This window comes from Drosophila tropicalis, unplaced genomic scaffold, assembly GCF_018151085.1.
Source record: "Drosophila tropicalis isolate 14030-0801.00 unplaced genomic scaffold, ASM1815108v1 contig_593, whole genome shotgun sequence".
NCBI lineage: Eukaryota > Metazoa > Arthropoda > Insecta > Diptera > Drosophilidae > Drosophila > Drosophila tropicalis.
Window position 1 is genome coordinate 13,566,449 of NW_027173070.1, and position 25,244 is coordinate 13,591,692.

At 38.0% G+C, this 25,244-nt stretch overlaps 5 protein-coding genes across 5 annotated transcripts; 3 read left to right on the plus strand and 2 right to left on the minus strand.

The window, feature by feature from the left end:
- The first annotated feature begins 6,843 nt into the window (after positions 1-6,843).
- LOC137576884 (probable salivary secreted peptide) lies at positions 6,844-7,405 on the plus strand. The gene is made up of 2 exons (XM_068290221.1): positions 6,844-7,093; positions 7,175-7,405. The coding sequence occupies exons 1-2, from the start codon at positions 6,920-6,922 to the stop codon at positions 7,349-7,351; spliced, it is 351 nt and encodes a 116-aa protein (XP_068146322.1). The 5' UTR covers positions 6,844-6,919; the 3' UTR covers positions 7,352-7,405.
- A 5,364-nt stretch (positions 7,406-12,769) lies between these two features.
- On the minus strand, positions 12,770-17,293 carry LOC137578115 (uncharacterized). Its single transcript, XM_068291762.1, has 3 exons — positions 16,600-17,293; positions 14,477-15,422; positions 12,770-14,035 (listed from the first exon to the last, which is right to left on the minus strand). The coding sequence occupies exons 1-3, from the start codon at positions 16,679-16,681 to the stop codon at positions 13,513-13,515; spliced, it is 1,551 nt and encodes a 516-aa protein (XP_068147863.1). The 5' UTR covers positions 16,682-17,293; the 3' UTR covers positions 12,770-13,512.
- An 871-nt stretch (positions 17,294-18,164) lies between these two features.
- LOC137578117 (vacuolar protein sorting-associated protein 55 homolog) lies at positions 18,165-18,948 on the plus strand. Its single transcript, XM_068291764.1, has 3 exons — positions 18,165-18,262; positions 18,389-18,644; positions 18,712-18,948. The coding sequence occupies exons 1-3, from the start codon at positions 18,228-18,230 to the stop codon at positions 18,826-18,828; spliced, it is 408 nt and encodes a 135-aa protein (XP_068147865.1). The 5' UTR covers positions 18,165-18,227; the 3' UTR covers positions 18,829-18,948.
- A 454-nt stretch (positions 18,949-19,402) lies between these two features.
- Positions 19,403-22,670, plus strand: LOC137578113 (TBC1 domain family member 31). Its single transcript, XM_068291757.1, has 4 exons — positions 19,403-19,677; positions 19,737-19,850; positions 19,902-22,317; positions 22,373-22,670. The coding sequence occupies exons 1-4, from the start codon at positions 19,445-19,447 to the stop codon at positions 22,496-22,498; spliced, it is 2,889 nt and encodes a 962-aa protein (XP_068147858.1). The 5' UTR covers positions 19,403-19,444; the 3' UTR covers positions 22,499-22,670.
- Atf-2 (Activating transcription factor-2) lies at positions 22,500-24,130 on the minus strand. The gene is made up of 3 exons (XM_068291763.1): positions 23,924-24,130; positions 22,989-23,870; positions 22,500-22,937 (listed from the first exon to the last, which is right to left on the minus strand). Exons 1-3 carry the CDS (start codon positions 24,029-24,031, stop codon positions 22,872-22,874), a joined length of 1,056 nt encoding a protein of 351 aa, XP_068147864.1. The 5' UTR covers positions 24,032-24,130; the 3' UTR covers positions 22,500-22,871.
- Between the last annotated feature and the right edge of the window lie 1,114 nt (positions 24,131-25,244).

The window sequence follows — 25,244 nt, forward strand, 5'->3', positions numbered from 1 at the left end:
CAAACAAACAAACAAACAACAATTACATACATCACTCCTCACTCACTCTTTAACTCTCTTTACATATATGTATGTATATCGCTCTCACTCTATAACTCGCTCTCAATCTCTCTGTCTGTCTAACTTTAGATATGTGTATTTTAGTGTATAATCGGGAAAAGGATAAGGAAAAAAAGAAACGAAATGGAAAACTTATGCGTATTCAAAATGTATTTGCTAAGACACACTCACATTCACACAGACACAAGCACACACACACACACTCACACACACACACTTCTTGAACAGCTCCACCACAATAACCACTAACCCTACCAAGCCCCATTGGACCACCACTTCACTATGCTAAAAGTGGTTGGGGCAAAAAACAAAAACTGAAACTGAAACAGAAATTCAATTTTTGTGACAAACAAAAAACAAAACCAAAAAAGAAACAAAGCAAATAAATTAAATGTTCCTTTTGAATCATAAACAACAACAAGTAACAGAAATGTTTGTCATCTGCGTTTAAATTGGTTGAATGGAGGGCGATTGGCAGTGGAAGTGGGAGTGGGGGTGGGAATGGAGCTGAATCGGCTGATCAGCTTGAATGAGTTTGGTTTGGCTTATGCAACGTATACGTAATATGCATGCCCGAACACGTACTCCAGCAAGAACAGGACCGGACTTCAATTGAAGTAAGTATTTGGTGTAAGCTTTCAGCAGTACTTTGAAAGGGCATAACCAAATAAAAGCCATGATCTGCTAACATAAGCAATTGGAAGACATTTACAAATTTTGGTTGAATCATTCTCTTGATACCAAAAACTTTGTTAACTTATTAAGGTTTAATTAAACTGCTTCAGATACTTTAACGGAATAACGGAAAATATTATACTTTAAGACTGATGAAATTCTGAATATATAAAGCAAACATGGGTTTTTATATAGATATAATGATCAAAGCTCTATCTGTAGGATTAAAGACATTAATATTTGGCCACCCAAAAGGGGTTTTATTTTTTTAAGCGCACCTGTAGAAATATCTTCGAAAGGTAATATGATCGTCCTTACGGGTTATAATTTGAAAACAGTAAACAACAAATTACTGAACAAGTTTCTACATTGAGTTACATAAGAGCCGAGAAAATCAGATGATAAAGTCCGAGAAACAAAGAGTCATAAATTTGTGTTTATAGACTGAAAATAAAACGTTTATATTATTAACTGATTAAGAAAACAAAGTAAATGGCATAAGAAAATGGTTTAAAACTCACCAAGACCTATAAGAAAATTTGTTTTTGTACTCAACTTCAAGAGGGGCTTAGCTGGATCATTTTAATTCCATTTGTTTATCATTGTAAGGATTAAATTCCCGCTCTTAAACCCTGAACCGCTCCTGTCGATTACTAACTGCCGCGTATATGATACGAGTACATGGCCTTTCACTTACTTATTTGCCGTGCGTGTCAAAAACTGAGCGATGCGCATTAGTTGTAGCTCTCTCATCCCATTCCATGGTCCTTCTTCCTCGCTCCAGCTTGGACCCTTTTTGGTCCGGGTTGCAGGTCCCTGTTCCCCTGTGTTTGTGTGTCTGTGTGTGTGTGTTTGAACTGCTCTAATTACAAAATCACAGTCTGCATTTTTCCACTTTTTCACATTGTTTTTTTTTTTTTTTTTTGCACTCTGGACAGTCTCCTTTTTTTCTGCTGAGTGACAGAGCTTCACGTTATATGTTTGCTTTTCCAGACGAGGGCGAAAGCAACAACAACAACAAAATATGAAATGGGGTAAAAAATTTGTTGATATGCCATACAGTTATTGGATTGGAAAAGTAAAAACGAAAAATTTAAGCTGCATGAATGATGGAAAGTTCTGTTGCAACTTGATCTAGACACATTTAGTTTGTAATTATCTTTTCGACTGATTGATGAATTTGCAAATTTCATTTGCAATCGGGATTTTGGGGGAAAATTAATTTTCAATTATAAATGTCTGGCTTGGCCAGAGATACCAATTTATGGTCGATTCTCTTAGATATAAACGAGATTAGCACAACAAGACCATCGAGTGGGGTAGGGGCGAAGAGGGAAAAGCATAAATTGCATTTTGAGCGTCAAACTGGAAATCAAATATCAAAAAATCAATAAAAACTCATCAACATGTTTTCGGAATTTCATATTCATAAAATATTTAGAAAATTTTGAAATAATTATAATTTTCATTGAAATTTCGACTCAGTTTTAATGAAGTCCTTAAAACCAGAAAAATATATATCTTAATCGGTATACCTATATATAGTTAAAGGGTCAAATGAACACTCAATCTTATAAGAAGAAATCCCCGACCACTTGAAACAGGATTTCCAACTAGAATTGTAATGGATTTTCATGTATATTTCTTAATCCTTTCAACTTTCTTCTGTTTCTTGTTGCCTAGTGTAGATGAAAAAATCATAAATCACAATATCTGTGATTGAATTTATTGAAGCATTTTGCTATTTTAATCTATTTACCGTTTAATTGGCCCATTCCCACAGAAAATTGGCTATAAAATATGCAAAATTGTTTTTAAATCATTTAATCACAAATTTTTATTATTTATGCAATTTAATGCTTCCTCTTTTATAATTTTAAAACGAAAACGAAAGACTAAACCAATTTGTAACAAACAGCCAAACAAAGAGGACCGAAAGCATTAAATCACAGGCCAATAATAATTTTGGTCAGAAACCGAATCCATTATCAATAAGCTGCAGCTCCAGTTTCGTGTATTCGACCATTTTGTGGTTTTTGACAATATGCAACATTTTTATAATTGCCAAGCGAATGTTAAACCAATTTCATTCGAAATGATGTATAAACTTACCATTTTATATGTCTATATATATACATACATATATGCATTTACACACGTGTTTGTAGAGTGAGTGAGATGGGGTAGGGGGTACGGGGATAGAGATACAGATACTCGTATTGATTGCCAGCCGCAAAGCCCGTAACCGCATGCACTCTCCTACACCTACACACACACACACACACACACACACACACACGTATACGGGGATATGCAAAAAATAAATAGATTTTCCGGCAGTCAAAAAAATACATGAACTCAGAGCGAATGAGAGCCTCTGTATGTATTTTTTGTGGTCTCGTTTTCAGTTTTCAGTTAACGCAAACGGATTTTCCATTTGATTAAACGTAAATATTATAGAATAAAAACAGAAATTAAAACCGGAGGTCCCCCAAATGGACAAAACAGGCAATTCAATACCCTCCAAAGGGATCAAAGATACCTTGAGATAAATAGATTGGACTAGAACTTAAACTATCATTAGATTGCTCTCATTGGAAAGGTTTTCTAAATCTTGGTTTCGACTTACTCTAATTCCTTTTAGGACAGGTTAAGTCTTGTATTAGTTAGAGTCATGCGTCTAATAAGTATATACCCATCCCGGCTAGAGTATTGAAAAATCAACAACTACAAAACAAAATTTCTTTTAATTAAAAATTGCATTGTTAGTTGTGGTTGATGAAAAATAACAACAATTAAATAAAGAATTGGAAAAACAAAACTTATCTAACTTCAAGCTCACAATCAGACTCAGACAGAGAGACTCTTTCTATTTTATTTTGTGGCATTTGGCTTTGGCTGGAAACTTTGATAAATTTGTGTTGAGATATTGATAAAATGTTTACAACTTGCTCAAAAGATAAACCAAACAAGTCGAAAATAATGCAGTCGAAGTCGAAGTTGCTCCAAAGGCGTAGCCCAAATGGGGATAAAAGTCCAAATTTAATAAAAATTGAAAGAAACATAATTACTCCTATCTACAAAGAAGAGGAATGACTTTAAGTCTTCGAGTGTGATAAATAATGAATTGAAATTTCTTTCAACTACCTAAATTTGTGTCTTTATATACATATGTGAAGAACTTTTCAATATTGGATTCGTTTTTCAAACTATTTGTTTTGGAAAATTATAACTTTCATTTCATTCTTCTATTAGAAAACACGAAGGATTAAGTTCATCCCCTTTTCCTTTTGGCCACTTCCATGACAATTCCGTTTACTCGCCTTGGTTCTGGTCCTGCCGTTAAACATATTTTTTTGGGGCGGGGTTTAACCGAAACTATATTGTGGGCGAGGGGTGGTTAGGACTAACTGCAACGCCATTAAGTCAGCAATTAGCAACTAAAAAAGGAATAAATAAAAACGTTCTTTTTGGAGTTTCGTTTGTTTTCGTTTGAAATTTTGCTTTGGCTCTGCTGTTTCCTTTATGTTTTTATTGCTTAGAGCAGGGTGCAACCCCTTTTAATATTTAACTTTCTTTCAATTCATTCTTTTTTTTTGCTGCTGTTGGACTTGTCTACCCTTTATGTTATTTTTTATTAAGGGTACGTGTCAGGGTCGCCATGTGTACTAGAGAGAACTGGATTTGGTTTCGTTCTGGGGAGACGGTGGCGGGTGGATGGATGATGGTTTTTTAGTGAACTGAAACTGTCAAAAAGTGCACAGACATTCCTCACTTGACATTATTTCGAAAGCGCATGTTGAATTCAACTCCGATGCCAATTTTGGCAATGAAAAGGAAAAGGAAAAAGACTTTTTCTCGACTTGACTGGCAGCTAGACATGGCAAATGGGTGCGGGTCGGTTAGGGGGTTTCGAGCCAACACCCGCCCTTGTCAGGCGGGTAAAACAACCCAGAAATTTGCTCGTACGTTTATTGCTTTTAAATTTTCTTCTTCTTTTTTTTTTTGGGCAATTGTCGACTCGAGTCTGGACGGGAGTCGAGTCGAGGGGAGTGCAGCAAATTGCTTATCAAACCAAACACATGCACATGGCGAAAATGAACTGTGGGACGGGGAGGAGTGGAAGAACACAAGCAGGCTGGCGGAGCAGCCCTTAATTTGGCCAATTTAAAAATGGAAATCGATTCCCCCGAGTCTCAACCTCCCCTCGAATGTGTCAATAAAATGTGATTAACAAGTTTCTGTTTTTTGCTTTTCCTTTTTGCATAAAAATGCCGAGACAGTCGTCTGTCTGGGCTGTGCATTGCAATGCAAGGAAATCCCTTGACATGGCCTCCAGCCAAAGAGCAGAAGCAGGGAGTTGGTTGCCTCTTGTTATCCTTGACAAAGCGTGGCAAATTATCCCTTTCATAAGTGACAAATATATGTCCTCGTGACGGCTCCCTTTGGTTTCCCTTGTGTCACCCTTATCATGGGCAAACGGCGGCAACGGCTGCTGCAAGTAATGAGATTGACTGACTGACTGACTGACTCAGAGTGGGTTCCTTTTGGTAATTTGCAATAAATATGCAGCCCGAAAAACCAGTTCAACTTTAACGATAAGCATAATGATAAGTCAAAGACTAGAGAAGGGCCTTCCCTTCACTTATTCGACAGGGTGGTTAAAATTGCATTCCTTTAGAGTCCATTCCCTTGGCTTATCTATAATGAATGTGTACAAAAAGGCCACAAAGCATGTCAAGGATAAGCATTCGGATGGGGGCACTTCATTAAAACCAGCAATTCCTCTTAAGCTCGAGATTAATGGAAATCTTAATCACACCAAAGGGCATATAAATATGCATTGCAATTTGGTTTGAACTTGGTCTTCAAGTTTCATTCATTATTTAAAAGGTCAAATCGAATGCCCAATGCTCTGCTCATTTATGAATATTGAAAAGAGAAACTTAATTTGGCTTTTATTTAGTTTGCTGCAAGCAATTCATACAACTTTAACATTATTTAAGATTATTTAAGATACATTTCATTTTATCTTGCTTTTTATCTAAGTGAAAGATACTTAAATTCTTTAACTTTATGAATTGTTAATCAAAAAAGATAAATTTTTATCTATTTCTTTATTCGTTTCTAGATACATAAACTATTTAGTTTAGTTTAAAGTTTGCAATTAAAAATGTTTATTTTCCTCTTAGACAGACAATTTGTTATCCATTTCCTTATATCAGGAAATGTTTTGCAAATAATTTTTCAAAATTTCAATCATTAAGAGAAAAAACAAAAAAAATTTCCATTAAATTAAATAAAAGGAAATCGCATTCCCTGAAATCTGTGAGTCAAGTCATCTTATGAAATTACCTCTTATCTATCAAAATTATATACTTATTTAATTCTTATCAGCACTTCATTCTCAAGAGCTTTTTGCGGTTTGATAAAATATATACTTGATACAAAAAAAAAAACAATAAAGAATCAAGTATAACAGCAGCAGACGAAGTTTTTATACTCTATTGAAACAACTAAATATCAAAGATCGGCAAAATATATATACACAATATCAGTTGGTATAATCTCTAGAGAACAAGAGCGATTTGATAGTTAACAATAAAAAGTTAACAAGTCAAAATTATATTTACAATAGAAGTAAATAAGATAGTCTTAACTTTCTACTAAATAGAGAAAAACAAATGAAACAAACAAATATATTTGTTTTTTTATCATGACGTTTTAGTTCCCTTCAAGTAGCAGACTACATTTCATTCTTTCGACTGGCATCGAAACAGAGAGACTCAAAATATTGGGAAAATAAATAACAGAATTCGATTTGAAGTAGTTTTCCTGGTAAGACAACAATAGAATCCCAAAAATATGCCAATTTCATGTGGCATGACTCAAAGTCAACTACAACTTAATCTAATCAAATTTCGCCGATTACCTGTAAACGTGTGTGTGGGGGGGGGGTTCCTTTCACTTTGATTTGCTTTTTCCCTCTGTCACGGTAGACAGAAGAACCTACAGGTGCGATAAGCTTCTATGTAACTAAAAGTTAATTAAAAAAGGTGAATTGACTTTGTAAACAAGATTCTCGCCTATAAAAGACAAACCACCGACAAATAGCTGGCATACGACCGTGAACCTCAGCGTTGAAAGTGACAACACGCAAAGAAAGTAATAATATATATTAAAAATGAAATTCCTGCTCAGTTCAATTTTCCTATTGGCTCTCCTGGGTGCCAGCTATGGCTACAGTTCCAGTTGGGGCAAACGTGCCAATAATGACTATCTTCTATCCCGCCAGACCGAAGTGCGTAATCCCATTAAGAACAATTACTGGAGCGTCAATGTTGATTTTCCCAGAGCTGTAAGTTTGAACAAAGTTCTCATCTCATAAAAGAAAGTGAAACTAACAATGGGAAATTTCTCTTTCTCTCTGCATTTCTAGGGCACTGTGAATTACTATAACATTTCGGCCGTATTTGTGTATGATAACTTCAAGAACAGTTCCGGAGCTGCACCAAGCCTGTGGTCTGGTGGTCCAGGATTCCGTTTTGCCACAGTAAATCTCCGCAGCCAGGTTGGCAAGGGCATTAACTCGACAGTCGAGATCTGGGGACGTTAAAAATGATGATGTGATAGAGAAAATAAATTGAAATACGTATAATCCAAAAATGAATATGCATTCGATGTGAGTGGACTTTTCCTTTCCTCTATAATTTCATGATTTCAGCAAAACAAAAAAAAGAAAAATCTCCATTCATATTGACATGTCTGGCTTATGACTAACTTTATGGTTCAGCTTGCCATGCTAACACCAACACTTCGCCTCACCTCTTCTCACCTATCTGAGCAATTTGCATATTTAACCCCTATGCTGTCCACTTTTTGCCTATTTTTGTGAGTTCTTTTTTTTTTTTTTTTTTATTGTTGGCAACTTTCTCTCTGGGCCCTTTGCCTGGCCTAAGGCACTCACAAAGGATGAAAAGGAAAAATATATACATATATTTTGTTTTCTTTTCGTTTTTTTTCTTTGGAGCAGCCCCCTTAGGCTTAGTCATCAGCTAGTACAAAAGAGAAACATTCAATATTTAATAAATATGTAGAAATGGAAAGATGAGAAAGTCAGACAGACAGACACAGACAGCGTAGACTTATTGGCCTTGGCTCTATTTTGCAAGGGGGATTGGTGTAAAAAATGTAGCAAGTATTTTGGAAAATTGCTTAGCCAACGGAAATATGTTAAACGATACGGTCAAAGGCGTCCATCAATATATTTCCCCCTTTTTTTTGCCTTTCTTATTTCTTATTTTGTATCGAATTTAAATTTCAATTTGCGGAACATCTTGAGGCGACGAATCCCAAATCTCATGCCCCAGCAGCGGACCCCAAAACCCAAAATCCAAAACGAAAACCTAGTCGCACATGTAGAAAAAGTAAATATTTAGACAGGATGTTTCGAAAAGTTGTCAACGAAATGTTTCACTCACTTAGTTAATATGCAAAATGCGGAATACGGAATGGAAAAATTTGCAAAGGCCCCGGATATGTTTACGGATACGGCTACGGATACGGCTGCTACAGTCAACTGCAGTCAATGGGTGGCAAAGGTAGCAAGGTGAAAGGGGAGGAAAGCAGATGCGGAGGCGGAAGCTGGCGAATTCATTCGATAAAAAAGAGAAAAGGAAAGTCACGTATCTGCAGTGATGCCATTTTTTACGTTTTTCTTTTCTTTTTTTTGGCCCCTCCTCCAATTTTAGCAAGGAATGGATGTTGGCCTACTGGTAAATTCGCTTGCCAAACAAAGTTTCGCCTTCCGGCCGCATTCACTTGACATCGTTCATACGCCACGTGGGCTGCTGCTGCTGCTGCTGCTACGGCTACTACTCCTGATGTTGGCTAACATAAGCCGCTTGACTGTGGGTCTAAGCCTGACCACCAGCATCACCAGGACAACCAACCAAACTGACCCCTTCCTTTTCGCCTGTCAGCCTTTGCCAGTGCTTCGTGGCCCATGGCCCCCATCTAGTGGCAACAGCTTGGCGAGCAATTACTTCAAACTACCCGGAAATGTCGCCTGAACCAGCAGCAGCAACAGAAATATCAGCAACAGCTGCTGGCTGCAGGAGCAATGCCAACCAAAGGGCAGTAGAGGAGCAACAGCAGCAGCAGGTTCGCAGCTCTTTCACATTCTGGCATATGTCTGTGTTGTATGTGCTGGCAAGGATAACAACGGTCAGCATCTGTGGTTACACTCTGCTACACGATAATAAGTCTACCGATTAAGTAATTAAGCCATCATTATTAGAAAAATGTGCATTACGTATACGACAAGTATGCACTTAGCTAATATGACTTCCAGCTTTGCATATAGATTTTCCATTTACTTTAGAACAAATAAACTTGTTGACCAGTGCCATTTGCTATCGTGTGCCAAGCTGTCCTCTGCCATGCTGTCTGCTGCAACAGTTATTGGAGCACAAACACAAACACCGAACCACATGGGGGAGTTGCTTCGTTCTGGGTGACACAATGGAAGGCTAGATGGCTGACTGGTTGGCTGGCTAGCTGTTGGGTTGATATGTCGGAACACACGTTGTTGAGGTTGTTTGGGGCTGCTGAAAATTGCTGATTTTCTGTTCTGTTCTCTTCACATCCTGTTTTGTGTGTTGGAACGACAGGCATTGATTTTTAATAAATTGCCATTTGGGGTAAGGCAATCTCGGCTTGTTATTATTATTTTAGGTGCGTTACTCCAGGTAGTTGGTTTAGTCTGGTTAGGCGACATCAAAAATGATTTCAAATATGCAACAAGCGAATGGTATAGAGCACAGACTGAAGCACGGAGCAGGAGGTGCGGACTAATCCCAAACGTCGGGACACCGCAGCTAATGAAGTATTTATGTGAATTGAGCCTGATTGCATGTCGTCGTCACCTGATTCCCAGCTATGTTTGGTCAAGTGCTCCTGCTGCTAGTGGGGATTTGCTGTGGCATAACAAATTTTTGCAACCAAATTGTAAAATCCAATGAGCCTGGAGGTCATCGGGGCTATCCAGAGGCTAAAGGGTTAAGTTGACTTCGACCGACCGACGAAACTAGAGCAATCAATATAAAATGTTTGCATTTCATCATCCGCAACGAACGAGTTGTTCATTTTGGGGATTTCAAAGCAAAAGTGATTAAGTGAGTAAGCCATTAGTTGCTTTTTTTTTTAAAAGCATGATTTTAGTTATTCATAAATCCCCAAGGCTAAAAGAAATTCAGTTTCTATTTTGCCGTGTCAAAAGTCAATTACTTAAACTTAGAAACACTCAAATGAGTGAGCAAAGCAAATAACTTTGGAAAATCCTTTTTATAATTTGAAAAATTGCTAATCCGATTAAATATCATTTAGTACAGATTTAGAAAGACGTTTTAATAAATAACTGCCAAAAAGCTTGAATAATTTCCAATGGCAATATCTGAAACTCGACTAAAACTCAGTGAGGCGAATTGAAGTCTTAAACCATTATCCTTGGCAGAGCGAATTCATGTTGAGCTCCTTTGTGAAAGCTCTATACATATAGATTTGCTCTTCTCCTTTAAGGACAACATTATCCTTTCTGCATGATCTCAATCTCCTTCGGCCTGTAGCACCTTCTTAACCACTTTTGCGTTCAACTACTTTTGCTTGTCTTAAGGATGTCATCGTGCTTTTTGTTAGTAGCGTTGAAAAGGCTGAATGAATGAAAACCGCTAAAGTAAGCAGTCGAATTGATTGCTTCTTTTTAACCATTTGTTGCCTACTTTAGGGAGATTTGTCTCTCCCTTAGACTTGGCTTTACTCAGTACCGGATTAAGTCAGCACGAGTCCTGTAGCAACCGAAAATATTAGCTTTCGGGTTCTTTATGCAGGTCGCTTTTCAATGTCAAAGTTAGAATCTGTAAATCTGTTTACACAGGCCGACATGATTTTTGCTGACGTTAACTTGGGAGGTTGTGTTAACTAATTCGTGTACTCTGATTCTGACTGCATACTTGGTTTTTGTCCATCAGATCTGGGGTTGAAAAATAGGCAGATTTTAAAATATAGATTTTAAAATATTATGTCTAAGAAAATTAGTTCTTGTTTGCACATATAACTAATAAGCAACTTGTTAGACACAGCAGATTCCCACAATTCTTTAACATTTAAAAGCAGACAATTCTGATCTATAGCATACTTTTTGGATAAAATTTTACTCATTATAGAACCCTATCCAAAGTGTAAGATATTATGCCTTATAACAAAGAAATAACTCTTTGATATTTTGAAAATTTCTTTTAAATCAAGTCTAATATATTAATGGGATAAAATAATAATGTTTATAATACAATATTATGCTTATATCATGGAATAATATATTGCAAATGAGGTCATTTTGAATGATTTTAACGAATATTATTCAAGTCCCAACTTGATGAAGAAAAAGTAAGTACAGGGCCTTGATCAGCACTCCCCAGTTACTATACATAGGAATATTGGACTTAAAACACTTTTTCATGACCTCAAAAATGTCGAACTGTACATTTAAATGAGTTATCACTTTTGAAAAATCGTTTAAAATTTTGTAAAGTTACAGATTGGCAAATTTAAGAGTTTTTAAGAATTTACGAAATTTTTTTAAAGAAATTCTTGTCCATTTACCTCATTTCGCTCGGAACTACAGTTTGCTAACTTAATGAACATTGAATCAACTTTTCTAATAGAGCCTCTCACACACATACAAAGGGAATTGTTTGAAATTCTTAATTTTTTAAACTGTTTCGAAATCAAACTAACCATGAAAAGTTAAAATTATCTTCAGAGATTTTCCATAGCCTCATTTAAAATTTCCATTGAATAAAAAACACTTTTTGATCATTTCTTTTCTTTTTGTTTGGGTTAGTTTAGTTTATTTTGTATGTATGCATATATTTATTTACTTTATTATTATTTGTATAATTTGTTTTTGTTGTTGTTGTTGTTGTGTGTTTTCGTATTACGGTTATTATACATAAAATAAATGAAATAATGCTCCAATTTGTAGTTGGTTCATTTTGTTGTACACAATAAATACGCTGTTTGTTAGTTAATTTAGCCGATTAATGCATACAAAATGTATGCACATACATACATACATACACATAGTACATAACACATACATACAAGTATATATGTATATATGTATATATATATAGATATATATTTTCAAACTCAACATTTTCTTGCTTGCAATTTTCATTTCCATCAATTAATTATTATTGTTGCTAAGTCAATTTCCAATGGGATATAAAATAGTTGTTCAACATGCTTTGCATTATTTTTTTTGTTTGTTGTCAATTACTATTAATTGTTTTATTATTATTATTATTATTAATTATTATTATTATTCATTTTTAAAACTCTCGAGTTTTCTGGGTTTTTGTCTTTTTGTCCTTTTTCGGCCGCAATGATGTTTCGTTTCGTTTACATTTCGGTTTTGGTTTTTCTTTTTGTTTTTAATTTTTTATTTACAGCAATTGAGATATATATAATAATAGTATTTAGTAAATGTTTCGCTACAGTTTTTCTTGAGACTTTCAAGTATGTTTATTTTTTTTTCCATAAATAAATTGTTTCGTTTTCTTTTCGTTTTGTTCTTCTTTTTTGTACAATAGACGCGTTTTTTTTTTTTTTTTGTTTTTTAATTTTTTGTTAGTTTTTCATTTCTTTTCTTTTCTTTTGTGTGTGTGTTTATCAGTCGTTTTTCATTTACTTTACATGAATGTGCTGGAAATTATTGTTAAGATTTGTTTTTTTTTTTATATATATTTTTTTTGTAAATAATTCTCTTTGTTTTTTCCGAATATATGTTGATTACCAGAATTGTAGTTTCTAAATTGACACAGATAATTTAAGATCACAAAGCGTAGAAGAAAATAGAATAAAAACTAAATAAAAAAAAACTAAAAAACAAAAAATGGAATTGAATATGTTACAATAATTACATGAATATATATATATATATATATATGTGTAGATAATCATAATAATAATAGGTATAATATGTTAGTTTAGGTTGTTGTTTTTGTTAGTTTTCCATTTTGTTTTTTTTTTGCAGACTTTAAAATATTTACCCATAAATTGATTCTTGTTGCAGACACCAAAAAAGTTGAAAGTTTTCTCAATTTTTGTTTTGTTTTGTTTTGTTTGATATAAATTTGTTTTAAATTACAAAATACAATAATAAGTACACATCTTGGATTGTAAATAGAATCATTTTTATAAATATCTTTATAATATAATACATACATATATGCATATACATATTATAGGTATAATAGCCGAAGCCACAAGCCACCTGCATCTGTTTTTGATGGACAGATTGACAGCCCAGCTTGTGGTTGAGGAGGGGTAGAGTTGGGCTAGGGCTAGGGCTAGGGTAGGGTAGGGGAGGACGTGCACGTCTTACATCATAGCGATACGATTACGATACAATATACATAACTATGTATATCATATGTGTGATAAGGAGAATTCTTATGCATTAGAGGAAGATTAGAGACAGTTACAGTTTTTCAGTTGCGTGTCTGTTATGTGTGTGTTTTGTGTGTTAGTGTCCTTGTTCGTCCTTGTCGTTTACAGGAATTAAATTCCATGGACTCATCTACTGTAATCTTTTTGTTTCTTGTTAGGAATACATACATAAATCCGTCCGGCTTTTGAAATGTCTATATAGTTTGCTCTTTTCCAAATTGGCTGACAATGGTTCTAAGAAAAAAAAATTAACACCTTTTTCGAGATTTACTTCTTACTCTTGCGCTTCTTTTGCTCCTCCTTGGCCACCGCCGAGGCGGCGGCATTCAATAGATTCATATTCGGTTTGATCGAACCCTTCTTCACCGTGGCCGGTTGCTGAGGTGTGGCCTGAGTAATATTGTTATTCGTTCCCGATGTTCCATTCGATGGGCCGTTCGACGACGAATTGGTTGCCAAATTGTTAGCCGGCGTGGCTGGCGTCTCGTCCAGGAAGAGTGGATTCTTTACCTCCATTTCACCAGTGGGAGCCAAGCCGGGGCACTCGTACACCGTGTAGTCGCCCTCTTCATTGTCATCGTCGCTCTCCACATCCGAAAGGCCGCAACTGCCATCGGTCGCTTGACAATTCTCCATGGCTATAATCTGTTGCTTCTGATGCTGATAATGATACATTTGTGCACTTTGGGCCAACTTGCGATCGCCCGACGGCGAAACGTCCTTATTAGGTCCTGTTACCCCATACGCAGGATAATCTACGTCAGCGGCGGCCTTGCTACGGTTGTGAAACCTTTAAGAAAAAGGACATAATAAATAATGTTGGAGTTAGTATAAGTTGTAATTGTTAAAGGATAAAGTACTTAGTTTGAAAAAGAATTGAATTATCGCATTAAAATGCTTTTTTTATCACATAGAAGCAATCTTTAAGAAAAGGACATAGTCCAGCATAGACAACGTACAGACAAGAGTCTGTCTTGAGGTTTTGGGGAAATCATGTTTAGGTAACAGAAATTCATTTCATTTTTAAGGCTAATTGATTTTCAAACCAGACAAGTATTGACATTTAATAAAGGTCTTTTCGAAATGTAAACAACTAAAGTCAACAAGGAGAAACATAATAGTGTATAGAGAGCCTTGAAGTGACATATTTTTACCGACAATTGGTTGATGCCTTGCATCATATTGATTACATTATACACTCTCGAGTTGTTGCATATTATTTTGTACTCACCAGGTGACTCCCAAGGCCAGCAATCCCACGGTAACAGCTGCACTAACTCCCGCTATTAGGGCCACTATATAGACGCCCATTTCGCTATTCATGCCCAGATGTTGTCTGAGGACAATCTGCTCGGCCGCCTCTCCCCCAGCAACTCCGTTGGCCATTGTTAGTTGCGGATGATGTGAGGATTTGCTTTGCTTTTGCAGTTTATCAATCAGAGCATTAATTTCATGTGAATTGGATGCACTGGCTCCAGCCACGGCTGCAGCCGCTGCTGTTTGAGGATTAATACGATGGAAATTGGCATTGGAGGCATCTAAAAGTTTTGGCGGTTCGACTGGAACTGGTGCGGACACTGGAGTGGCCACTTTGCTGCGTGGTGTAGCAGAAGCAACTGTTGGCTCTAGGGGAGCATACTCCTCGTAGTCATCGAGAGCCCGAGAGTCGAGTTCACCCGAAGGATCATTGGGATTGTCAAAGAAGCGGGCATCGTTGGGTCCCACAGCGAACGGAATACGTTCCTTTTGGGCTTTATTTCGTCTGATATTATCGTCCAATCGTTCCGAGTGTGTGGTTGGCAGATAAATCGATTGCATCGGGGGCATTGGCGGCATGGGCGCCTGAGCGGGCATTCCATCCATCGGACTACCATAGTAGCCTTCTGCCTCCACATTGTCGTATTGGTCGTACTGTTGATTCTCCAGATTATTGCCATATTCGTCTTCCTCTGCCTCCCGCTCTACCTGCAGCTCCTGTTGACGTTGGCGATAGCGTTCCCGTTCCAACAATTGCCTCTGGCGATCCATTTTCATATTGATCTCATGCAATTGTTGATCAAATTGCTGTTGCAGCCGCCGCCGGGCATGCTGCTCCATCATCTGGGCTAGAAACGCATATTCCTGCTCATATTGAGGATCTATGGCCACCGGTTGCTGAATGGGACGACGACGTAATCCTGCAAAGATGAGAGATGGGGAAATTGCATTTTCAAAATTAGAAGCAGAAAGAAAATGTCCAAGTTTTTGGAGTGCAGGAGACGGGGGATCGAACTGATTATGCTAATGACAAATGTCCGTTGCGTGTCAGCAGTTAAAAATAGCAACAACAACCAAAAACCAAAATAGCTTCTAACGAAAAAAGGATTCCGATTCCGTTTCGGATTCGGTTATTAAATGCCGCCATCGAAATAGACAAACAAAAGTCCATTTAATTGCCATTGGGGTTTAAAAATAGACCAATTACACACGCGTTTCTAGCCAGGCGAGGCACGCACACACGCAGCCCCTCCTCCCCCCAGTCCCATTATCACAATTTCCCATGAAAAGGACAAACACAGACGCAATATAAGCTAGTGACGTGCTTGGAAAACTTTATTAAATTTCGTGTTGCTTTGCCACTTCAAAAAAGGCATACTCTAATTTTAAATGAGCCTCTGTGGTGAACGTTCCAAAATGATGAAATAGTCGAAAATGTTAAAATATGACAGTTTTTTTATCGTGCAGAACTCGCATACTCTAACTTTTAGCTAACCTACTTAATGAAGTTTACAAAAGTTTGCACTTTCAATTAAAATTTTGGTTAGAAATAGAATTCGGAATAAAAGTTGAGGATATCCTTTCATATGGATAAAATATATCTGCATATAGACACAACAACTAAATTGCTTACGTAGAAAACGAAGTTAGAGCCACCACCTGTGTGTGTATGAGGGTGTGTGTGTGTGTGTGTGTGTGTGTGGGTGGAAGGCAGGTCAAACCGTATGTATCTTGCTAGGCAAGTATCCTGTGACCGCTGCACTTTTGTGTGTGTGTGTGTGTTTGTGTGTTTGTGCTTGTTTGTGTGGTGGATGGTGGACCTCCCTCGAAACGAAGTCAAAGTGCGCGTGGGTGTTTTGGTTTGATTCGTGAATATTTGATACTCGATGGATGGTATGTACGTAGGATTCGTACGTATACACAAAACGAAGTGTCTCGGTTTGTAAGGACTGGGGGTCTCTTTCATAGCCTTCCTGCACCATTCACGACGACACAAACACACACACAGCGAAAACTTAAAACTATGTGCGGCTTTGAATACAAATGTATATACATATGTGTGTGTGTGGTGTGTGTGTGATCTATTTTTAGACATACCTGGGTAAACGGACATTTCGCTGTGACCCAATATGCTGCACAATATGGCTGCAGCCAAGGCACAGGCCATAGACATGGCCATGTTGCACTCTTCAATATGTCTCACGCACTTGTCTCTCTGCCCTTAATTGCAATTCCAATTTCAATTCCTTTAGTTTGATTTGTCTATAGTTTTATTCTTAGTTGATAACTAACTGTGTGGCAATTTGGCTAACTAACAATGAACAGTTGCCACCATATGGCCACCGGTTAATATGTCTTGCCCTTTCAACGCACAACACATATAGCAACGACGCCAACGACAACGACGACAGAGTTTATTGATTTTAGCGCACACACACACAGTCTCACATTCACTTATACACGGTTAGAACTCTCGGGCAGCTGGTGGTTGCTCCCTAATTTGCACTCTGCACACAAAGGGGACCGCAGCAGATTTGCGTGGGCGTGCAATATTGTCGACAATTTTCATTAGTTAACGGCACCTTTGGGTCTATGTGGGTCAAGTAAGTGTTAGATAAGATGTCCAACGACTTGCACTGCTCTTTCGAAATGTCAAATGCTGCACTTTTGTTTCAAATTGCAATCACTTATTGTTTTTTTTATGTGTGAGGAAAAAATAGTTCTCTCAATCGTTGCTTCCGTACTAGATTAGCGCCCTGTGTTCCATTGCCGTCGACATATACCGTTATACTGAATGAGCCTGGCGGCGCCAAAGAACGACAAGTCAGTGACGCAAATGTTATCTCCGCCCCCGCACTGTTAAATGTTGCGGGCAGCTTTCTAGGGACCCGTTAAGGCGCCTGCGTCGTCCACAGTACACAGAAAAAAAGAAAAAGCTCAGCACGTCCCATGGTTTTTCTTTGAATCAACATCGCATTCATGAAAAAGCCGAAGTTCGTTTAGACTTTCTGTCACTAGCTAGCAGGTGGCTGCCTATACACACAATCGCACACATGTACACGCCCACCGCCCACCAGACCATACATCCTTCCCATCCACTTGAGAGTAGCTTTCGTAATGGGCACGCGCTGAACCATTTTCACTTTGGGATAGGACAAATTTTATTTTTATCAATGAAATTTTGTGAGACTGAAAGCTTTTCCGGATGCAGGTGAAAGTGTCGATGGGAAATGGTCGTATACGAAGAAGGCGAAGTGCAATTAAAGGGAATGCAATTAATAACTAAATGACGTCTTATATCGAGTACTATTCAGTTTAAAAACTAAAACTAAAAGCAGCGACTTTGCTTTTTAATCGTATGCCGTGTCTTTAAAAAATTGTTCACATTTGAAGTGCGGCTTATATCTAATGAGTGAAAATTAAATAAAAATAAAATGTAACGGCTAAAACGAATCAAATTTAAATTTTAAGAACTGGTTCACTTTTCTATCGACTCTGATTCGTTATCATTTCCGATTGTTTCTGTTATCGATTACTTCCAAGTGTGGCCACACTTTTTTATCTGAGTCATTTTAGCGACATTAGCGACAAAGGAAAAAAAAACTATAAACAAATCCAATGGCAACATTAAAAGGTAATTTGAAGGCTTCTAATGTGACATCTAACTGACTTTTCTAACTTTTCTTCAATTATCGGTTGATGACCTCTCTGTCTGTTTCGTCTGGATGATAACAAAAAAAAAAAAAAAAAAACAAACAGCGTAAGTCTCTGCCCCTTGTGATGACACTTGCTCACGCACACCACGGCAAACATAAACTGGCATAGTATCCTTAAGGACTCATTTTACATATCTGTCGACTTTTAAACTCATGTTTTTTGTTTGCAGACTGCTTGTTTGTGCATTTCTCACATGCCTGGGCATGACGTTTCTGATCTTGGCATGCGCCGTCCCAACTCCGAAGATCTTCTATCCATTCTTTGTTTTGCTCTTCTACGCACTGTCCGTTCTGCCAGTATTTATAGCCAAAAGAACCACTCCACTCAATGAGACGAATCCAAAGGTAGAATTTGCACTCTTCCTCACAGCTGGCATGATACTGAGTGCCTTTGCTCTGCCCATTGTTTTGGCCCACTCATCAGTGGTAAGTAGAATAAAAAAAAACAAATCCGAGGAGGCGCACAGTAAAAGACTGCTTTTGTTTTTCTTAGATCACCTGGACTGCTTGCACGTTCACGATAATTGCAAATATCATAAACTATGGAACAATGTTTGGTTACACCTTCAGAGAAGAAGGCATGGATGCGCCTTATGGCGGCATGTTCTAGACGGCAACTTTTGGGATTCTTTAGTTATAAGCGCATGTATGAAGTCAATCTCAGCTTATTAAAAATATAATGTATTCACAATTAACAGACATTAGTTAATAAACACCATAAATAACATCATTTTTAAGTTGGCAATTTATAGTGATTTGAAAAACAAGGCAAAACGACGAAGAACATTCACAATTATATCTTCTTAGTTAACTTTTTAATAGTCATATCTAAGAGTACAAAAACCAACTAACAAACCCTTATTTAAAGAAATGAGCAGATTTGACATCCAATTATTATTATCATCTATATGAGTTTCCCCTTCAGTTAAGATTTCCACCTTATCGTTGGTCGTGATGCCAAACTTTGTTAGTTAAGCAATACTTTTTTCCACAAAAATGTGTTAAAAAACTGGTCGTTATTCGAGGCGTTCGTTAAGCTAGTGTTCACTGTACCTATCAACGATTTTTCTTCGTGTTGGGAAAAAAACATTGTTATCGGAAATTGTCGATATTCGAAGGCTCCTAAAACGTTTTCCAGCACTGTTTTTTTTTGTTTGTGTTTCTGTGTTGCCAAATGAAAAAAAAGGAAATTAGTTAAATAGCAAATTTGAAATAAGGAACCGCAAATGACTGGGCAAATTTCAAATCCGCAATCTGAGCAAAATGTGGAAGAAGAATGCGAAGACGAAAATTACTTTTCCGAGGAGCAAGAAGAATGGGAGTTGTCCAGCGAAGAAGAAGAGAACGAAGAGGGTTTCGAGGAAGAGGTCCTTGGAGTGACTCACAGTCCTTTACAACTGGAGAATCCTGAACTTGCCCTGCGTAAGCAGCCCTTTAAATTGAAGCACAATAAAACTGGGTAAATTATTAAAAATCTTGTACAATAGTGGTCATTTTAATAGTTTGAATCCTTTCTAGGAACATTCTTACTGTCCATCACACGATCAAGGAACACGGCCAACAACTGCGTATTCCTATGTCCGCCTGCTGCTTCAACAACGATAGCAATAAACTGGTAGCCTTGGACAAGCGGTAGGTCCTCAAATTTAGTTGAATCTTTTGGTTTAAAATTCTCTTTTGCAGGGGCCACATATTTGTATTTGATTTTGTGACTAAACGCTATTGGCGTCTTAATTTCCTCCTGCCTAACGGACGTCTAGTGCGAGCTTCGCCGTTGCATAAAAACCTATATCTGGTGGCCAATAAACTGGGTCAGGTTTTTGTTGTGGACGTGGACAAGTCTGTGGTAAGCCCTCGCAATGAGATAGGAGAAGCAGCCATTGATGAAATGTCGTGGGGCAATCGCTTGAGCAGCACCAGCGTATCGAATGCATTAATGCGTTTCGGTCCAGAGGCTGTTCTTTTGAATCTTCAATCTCTAAGGATCTCCCATCAGTTGGAGTTTGATCAGTCGCGTTTTACGCTAAAGTTTGCTGGATATTTGCCAAATTCGGATCAGTTTTTCACCTGCTTTACCAATGATTCCATTCATGTTTGGTCCTCCCATTCGCTGAATACCCTAAAAATGGCTCAACCCATCAAGACTAGAAACAAGAAGTTGCGTCTAAAAGCTAATAGTCAGGAAATTCTAGAGATTACTTTGAAAGATCCTAATTTAAGTGATTTGGAAGATGAGTTGCTGTTTAATTGCAAAGATCATGATTTCGCGGATGGCAGTCTCTTAAACTATTGCTTCACTCCGGATGGCAACAAGTTCTGCTTAAGCTGTTTGGATGGTTATCTTCTGATGCTGAGTACAGTCAGTTTAGATTTGGAAAAGATTTATCGTCTCAATGACTTTGTTTTAAAGCAAATGTGCTTTCTGCCACAGCCCAAGGAGCGAATATTATTTGGCATCACCTCCAGGAATCAAGCTGTGATGCTGGACCTGTGTCACACGCAAAACAAATTGATTATAGAAGCGTCGCAAGCAACCAGTATAGGTCTTAGCCGCGATGGCAAGCTGCTTTCCGTCCTGAGCAAATGTGGTCAGGTTAATGTTTGGTCCACTTGCCGGCTATTTAGTGCGCTCCAGGCTCAAACGCATTGTCGCCAGATAATACAGAAAACTCTTTTGAAGCCATCGAAACTTAGTTACTTGCCTGCATGCCTCTCTTCCCATAAGGAAATCCGTCATCTGTTAAAACCTGATCGATTGAAGGCTATCCTAAAAGAGTACGGTTGCTATCCAGATAAATATAGATTCCTTATATGGACTTGTTTGCTGGATTTGCCGTTTAATAAGACTGAATTTCAGGGTTTGCTAAAACTGGGCCAACCTCTGAAGATTAAGACCCAGGCGAAAGATTTAAAAATACGCCAGGAAGCCCATAGACGTGGAGTGATCAAGATCTGGAGCTGTCTTAGTCAGTGGTGCAAGGTGCTTGCCTATGCTGGTTTTATGCCACATTTGATCTATCCTTTCGTCCGGCAGTTGCCTAAAAACAGCTTAGTCTGCTTTGAACTATTGGTTAGTTTAATTCTGAACCATTTCCATTTGTGGTTTGAGTTCCATCCACTGCCACCGTCCAACTATTTGGCCATGTGTGATAATCTCTTGCTTCGCCTGGATCCGCAATTGTGCAAGTTTTTTAAAGCATTTGAACTAGAACCCAAGGATTACGCCTGGTCGTTGCTGTCTAATGCCTTTGCCGAGGTTCTGGAGGAGCAACAATGGCTTGTCTTGTGGGATAACATCATAACAGAGCCACCTTATTTTCCCATTTTTTTGGCTATTGCTTATAATGTGATACATCGTGAGATAATCCTACGACTGCCGAACCAAAAGTCTGTAATAATGTTCTATCATGAACAAAATCCAATTGATATGACCAAGTTACTGAAGCGTGCTCGCTTCATAATGGCCAAGTGTGATTTAGTCCTGCACCCGCAACGCTTTGTGCCACCATATTCACCTGTGCCTAAAGGAGTGTATCCAAAGTTTCTAAAATATCCAACCGAATGGATAGCCCAACAGGAGGAGCAAACAGTTGCATTGGTCAAACACAATCGGGATATTGAGGCACGTCTACGTCATCTGGAATTGGAGGAAATGAAGACCATGGAACGTCTAAATAATGGTCTCAAACAGGAGGAACACACTCGCCGACTCAAAGAGATGGAGAAGCTCTATCAGGATACCTTACAACGTGAGGAGGAACGTATTACCTGCCAAAGCAAAATGGTTTTAACCTACCAAATGGAGGTTCGGAGCCGTAAAAGTGAGGTGATTGCCAAGCTCCAGGAATCCGAACAGCGTCGTAAAATCATGGAGATGGAGAAGGACATCGATCTGCTAATGCACACCATTGAAAGAGAACGACGACGTGATAATCAGGAGATGCAATTGGCCGAGGATGAAATACGTAATCAGGAGATGGAACTAATGGCCCAGCGCTATTACCAAGGTTTGGAAGGAGAGCCTTTAGCTCAAAAGTACTATGATAAAATACTTAAATTATGTGAGCAACGCAACGATTTGCAGCAGAACTTGCGAGAGGTAAGATAAATGGTCCCTAATCCTGCATAAATACTCAAAGTATTCCCATTTTTAGATGACCAGGGAGCGGTATGATTTCTCATCCACCTCTTCGCCTTTTCCATTGATGGATATTGAACGTTCCATTTTGGAGATTCAAAGAGAATTCTCAGATATTATAGACAGTGATAGAAGGACATGAATGCAATATTCTTTCGTTTTATAAACAAATTAAGGCACTTTTGTGTACAAATAAATGATAAAACTATCTACAACTATTTACATCGATTGCTTAAAAAAGTTCCAAGTAAAAAGGATTTCAAAATGAAAGAATTGAACATAAAAAATGGCACTGGCGGCGACCGACGTATCGGAAAATCATTATACGGCAATAGGTAGGGAAATATAAAAAATAAGTTAGTTTTAGGAATGTTTTAAACATTGTTAGTTAAATCTTTTCATTTTGAAAATCCTTTTTTCATTTGGAACTTTGTAAATAGAACCTGTTGTGGTTATAAACTTATCTATAAATCACTTTTTATCCGTGCTGGAACTACCTGTAGATGTGGGAACTATCATTTTGGGAACATTAAAGACCAGGTGTATAGCTGAACCAGGAATTTGTATGGGATTAGATGGCACTGAAATAAAAGTTTTTCTTATTTGGGTTAAGTCTGCTATATTTTTCCTACCTGCCAGATTGTTGTTCTTGTCCTGCTGCTGCAGTTCTCTTTTAGTCTGGCAATCTTGTCGCGCAATTCCTGATTTTCTTGCTGAAGTTGCGCATTTTGCAGCCGCAATTCCTTGTGCTCATTACGCATCTTGTTGCGATATCGTGTGGCCGCCGCTCGGCGCCTTTCCATACAATCCTCATCCCGGTGGGGTTTGGATCTTACTGCTTTAGGTGGTGGCACAAAGGTACGCTTAGTGTTGTTACTATGAATTATAGCCTTTAGGCGCTCTTTAATAGGTAATTGTGATGTTGGCGTGAGGCTGGCACTACTGGGCTCAGGTGGTGGTGGATTTGGGGCAATTAATGGAGGCAATGGCAGTTTATGGGCTGTTGGTGCCGAGCTGGGCTTCGGCAATATGTAGGGACGCACAGTTTGAGCAGGAATGGTATTAGTTGAAGCAGATGACGATGATTTGCTAATTTTGGGAACTTCTGTTGTTATGCCCAGTGATTGCGGTGGCAGAACCCAAGTGATTACTTGCGGTTGAATCAACTGTAAGGGTGGCGGTCCCTCCAAAGGTAAGGGAGCTGGCACCGAAGTTGTGGCTAGTAACTGCTCCACATCCAGGGGACTGGTTTCATTTGGAGTATCGTTTACTGCTGTGGATGCCACTGCAACTGGTGGCGGATCCACAGCATAAACTTGGGGCGTGTGTAGGGAATCACCGTCGTTGGCCACTGGCTCTGTACGACTCTCTGTGCCACTCACATTCTGCTCTGTGGCACGCTGAAAGCCCAAATCAAATGGGTTCAAATCCTCAAACAAACCTACTTCATCACAGTTCTTAATTAGCCTCGTGGGAGTAGGTGTCTGGTCGGACGCAAATATGTTCTCTGCTTTCTGTAAAGTTCAATTTAAGTGATTTTTATTTTATAAAGTCTTTTCAAGCTTACCTGCAATTTAAGATGTCTCCAGTCCTCCTCGTAGCACTCATTTTCCTCGGTTGTTTTTGTCTCAAAGTCGGCAAATGATATATCTGTCATGTCTGCAGAAGTCTCCATCGTATTTTAACTAGTCATTATCACTTAATATTTAAATAATTTAAATTATTACAAAAAAACAACACAAATACAAAATATACACAAAAAACAGCTGTTCAGCTATCCATTCGTTTTCGATAAACGGAGCAGCATGTTAGTTTGTTATCGATAAGATATTATCGATAAGCAGTTATCGAGAGCTGAGGCGCCAAAAAGAAATTCAAATAATTGACAACTGCAAATAATAGTTAAATAATTCACAAAAAATTCTAATAAATTATTGCTTTTAATTTATTTTTAAGGCTAATCTACTTTATAAGTTAAAAAAAAGTTTTATTGAATTTAAACAATATTTTGAATATTATTAATATAAATATTTTCATGTCTTATGTAATCCTTGACTGGCAAATAACAACCACAACAAACTTTGACATTCAGCATTTCCGTCAATATATAAGGAAAAAAAAAACTACTGCGTATCGTAGTCATGACATCAAGAGAAAAAAAATTAGTCGCGCACCTCGAAACCTTTATTTTCACAGCACGTAGAAGCCATCATACATATATATGTATGCATACATGTCTACGAAAAGAAAAAAAAAAAACCAAAACATTTTTGGCAGTCAAGAAAACCCCATAATTTAAAATTTGGTATCTTTTAAATTAGATTTCTCATTGAAGGAAGCAGCAGCAGCAACAAACACGCAAACTCAAAATGTTTTTCGAAACATGCACGCAACGAGCAATTTTCTAAAACTCTTTTTCGATGTATATTCCCACCAAGGTAAAAAAAAAAAAAAAATACAACAAAAATCAAAGACGAAAAAAGGGCGGCAAAGGCAGCCTTGTGGGTCAAGTTCAGTGTCCAAGTCGTCCACAAGATGGTGGAATAGAGGCCGCCGAGCAGGGCAACCGGAGAGGAAGAGATGCACAGCATGAAAATTAAGAAAAAGTGATGCGTAATTACAGTCATTCTCTTTCACTGCAGCCCAACCAAAAGCTCTATGAAGAAGAAGATCGAGAGCCATGTCCCAGGCCCTGGGACTGGACTGGACTGGCCTGGCCTGGTCTGGACTGGACCCGGCTGGTCCTCAGCCTAAAGAAGTGAACATGGATCTCAAACTGGACGACTCTTGCATGCAACAGACGCGGTTTTTCGGACATGAGATGAGGACGAGAGGATGCCGGTAGAAACAATCAGTTTGAAGTTCGTTCGCATAATTATGGGCAATTT